The 3,164-nt window shown below is 69.0% G+C and overlaps 1 protein-coding gene across 1 annotated transcript in view; it reads right to left on the bottom strand.

The window, feature by feature from the left end:
- Nucleotides 1–494: 494 nt before the first annotated feature.
- The window catches only part of AKT1 (v-akt murine thymoma viral oncogene homolog 1), a 13,398-nt gene continuing 10,728 nt past the window's right edge, over nucleotides 495–3,164 (bottom strand). Inside the window, exons 8-12 of the mRNA XM_004681983.2 lie at nucleotides 3,026–3,154; nucleotides 2,579–2,793; nucleotides 2,235–2,322; nucleotides 1,076–1,178; nucleotides 495–937 (exon numbers count right to left, since the gene is read on the bottom strand). Of these exons, the coding sequence (XP_004682040.2) occupies nucleotides 858–937; nucleotides 1,076–1,178; nucleotides 2,235–2,322; nucleotides 2,579–2,793; nucleotides 3,026–3,154 (615 nt within the window). The 3' untranslated portion in view covers nucleotides 495–857. The remainder of the gene's footprint in view (nucleotides 938–1,075; nucleotides 1,179–2,234; nucleotides 2,323–2,578; nucleotides 2,794–3,025; nucleotides 3,155–3,164) is intronic.

Here is a 3,164-nt window from a genome sequence, read left to right as displayed (position 1 = left end):
ATGCTGGGCTGTGGGCCCCCAAAACACACACACGCTGGGCTGTGGGGTCCCCCAAAACACACACGCTGGGCTGTGGGCCCCCAAAACACACACGCACATGCTGGGCGGTGGGCCCCCAAAACACACGCTGACCGAGGGGCCCCCAAAACACACACGCACATGCTGGGCTGTGGGCCCCCAAAACACACACACGCTGGGCTGTGGGGTCCCCCAAAACACACATGCTGGGCTGTGGGCCCCCAAAACACACACGCTGGGCTGTGGGGCCCCCCAACACACACACACGCTGAGCTATGGGCCCCCCCAACACACACGCACACGCTGGGCTGTGGGGCCCCCCAAAACACACACACGGCTGCCCCAATCCCCCCAGAGCTGGGGAGACACCGCTCAGGGGCCTTCCCTGGGGCCTTGGGTCTGCCAGGCCAGCGGCTCCCCTGCACGCCCCCGCCCCGCCTTTACCTGCCACCCGGCAAACAGCCACAAGGTTGAAAAGCAACTTTTATTGAAGACTTTGGAGGGAAAGTTTCATATAATAGTAAAAATAAGTCGACTGTTGTAAAAAACCGCTGCGTGCAGCACAGCGGAGCCGGGCGGGCGGGCGGGGTGCAGCGCTGGGGGGACAGTGCCTGGTCGTTGGGGGGCTCCCGCGCGTGATGGAGCCCCAGGCTCTCCCGGCCACACCGCTCGGACCCAGGCTAGGTCCGGAGAACTAACTGGATGAAATAAATTAAGAAACCTGCAGGGTCATCTCCCGACCTGGCGGTGCGGCCTGAAAGGTGTCCGTGTCCATGCTGAGCGGCGGCCGGCCTGGCGCCGCGGCCGGGCTGAACGACGCTCGGCGCGTGCCCGCGGGCTCAGGCCGTGCCGCTGGCCGAGTAGGAGAACTGGGGGAAGTGGGGCCGGCGCTCGCTGTCTGCGCACTCCATGCTGTCGTCTGCGGGGACACGGGCAGGGCCGTCGCCGCTGGGCGCCTGGAGCAGCGCCCCACGGGGCTCCCGCCGCCCCTCCGAGCCCCGGACAGCGCCCCCACGCCCAGGGTAGGCTGCAAAAGCTGGCGCCACGGTGGCCCCACCTTGGTCAGGCGGCGTGATGGTGATCATCTGGGCCGTGAACTCCTCATCGAAATACCTGGTGTCCGTCTCCGAGGTGACCTGAGGCTTGAAGGGGGGGCTGAGCTGCGGGGAGAGGAGGGTCAGGGCCTCCGTCTGCACTGCCCAGCGCCCCTCCCAGTACACTGTCCAGGGGCCACTGCACCCTCCGGATGCTGTGCGTGTGGGCCGCAGGGGCGAGCGGCCCGTCTGGCTTTCCCAGTTTTCTTCACAAAGCGAGTGGAAAGGAGGCGGCAGCCAGGGAGGGAGGTGCGCAGGCCAGGGCCCGGCCCAGCACCCAGCCCCACCCAGCCCTGCGGAGGGCCTCTGGGCCCTGGGACCATGAAGCACCGTCCTCCCAGCCCCTCCCCTCCTGTCCCAACCCGCCTCCCGCCCGCAGTCTCAGGGAGCAGGGGCCAGGCGGGAGGGGCGGTGCTGCGCCCCACCCCCACCCCCTGCCGGAGCAGCTGCCAATGTGAGCCTCTGGCACCAGTGCCCCCCAGCCCCACGAGCACTCCTGCAGGGCACAGCTGGGCAGCCTGGATGGGCCCTGAGCTCAGGCCCCCAGAGGCTCAGACAGCACAGTGTGGCCGCAGACAAGCTGCCCATGGGGAAGGTCCTACAGGCTGCACCCTGGGACCCAGGCCCTAGCCGGGTGAGTCGGGGGCCCTGGGGTCAAGGCTGGGCATGTGGAGCCCTTGAGGGCAGGCCAGGAGGCAGCAGGCCTCAGGGCAGGGCCCTGGGGTGGGTGCCTGTCCTGCGGGGGAGGTGGGCTGGAGACCCGGTGGGGGTGAGCCTGTAGTGCCCAGCACGATCAGGCCACCTTCCCCAGCTAAGCGAGCAGCACCTGCTGGCCTAGCCAGGGCATGGGGCTCCTGGTCCCCAGAGGTCAGAGGAGAGGAACATGTGCAGGGCCCTTCTGGCAAAGCCCCCACCCCCACCCTGCCCCCCGGACACACCCAGAGAGCAGGTCTGGGTGCTGCCCGCCGCAGGAGGCACTGGGATGGGCAGTGTCCCCACCCACCAGCCTCCACGCAGCCTCTAGGGGTGTGGGGAGCCCTCCAGGCAGGGCCACAGCACCGCAAACTGGGTCAGGCCTGGGAGGGCGGGGCCGGGGCGCTGGGCGGGGCGGCAACCTGGCACCTTTTTCTCATACACGTCCTGCCACACGATGCTGGCGAAGAAGCGGTGCTGCATGATCTCCTTGGCGTCCTCCGAGCCCCCTCCCAGCCTGGGGGCGACACAGGCCGTCACCGTGTGCTGCCTGCCCTGAGTGCCGTGGACAGCAACGCCGGGCAGCGGGGGCCGGCGCACCTCTCTGGGCAGCGCTTCCTCAGCAGGAATGACAGCTGGGGACGCTGGGGACCCCTCTGGCCCCAGCCTGTGGCCCGCTGCCTGGCCCGGCTCTGAGGCAGCACGTAACACGCGGCCGGGGCTGGCCAGCTGCCCGGAGCGCCCCCTCCGCCCGGGGCGGCCGGCCAGCTCACCTCTGCTTGGGGTCCTTCTTGAGCAGCCCCGCCAGCAGGGACTCGGCCTCGGGGCTGAGCGTGCGCGGGAAGCGGATCTCCTCCATGAGGATGAGCTCGAAGAGGCGCTCGTGGTCCTGGTTGTAGAAGGGCAGGCGGCCGCACAGCATCTCGTACATGACCACGCCCAGCCCCCACCAGTCCACGGCCCGGCCGTAGTCGTTGTCCTCCAGCACCTGGGGCCATAGATCCCGGACGTGGGTGGACTCGGGGGCAGGGAGGGCAGATGGGGCACGGGGCAGGGCGGCCACGGGGAACGCGGGCATCAGATTGTGCGGGCCTCGGGCTTGGGGGAGCAAGGTGGCAGAGGGCACACGAGGAAGCAGGACGCGTGCGGCTCAGGAGGACAGAGGGCCTGGGGGTGCCCCCGAGCCTCAAGATTAAAGGGAGGGGGCCCCGGCAGCGCACCTCTGGGGCCAGGTACTCGGGCGTCCCGCAGAAGGTCTTCATGGTGGCCCCATCCTTGATGCCCTCCTTGCACAGCCCGAAGTCGGTGATCTTGACGTGGCCGTCCTTGTCCAGCATGAGGTTCTCCAGCTGTGGAGGC

The sequence above is a fragment of the Condylura cristata genome, unplaced genomic scaffold (assembly GCF_000260355.1).
Source record: "Condylura cristata isolate star-nosed mole 26May11 unplaced genomic scaffold, ConCri1.0 scaffold00013, whole genome shotgun sequence".
NCBI lineage: Eukaryota > Metazoa > Chordata > Mammalia > Eulipotyphla > Talpidae > Condylura > Condylura cristata.
This window is presented reverse-complemented; position numbering and strand designations above follow the sequence as displayed.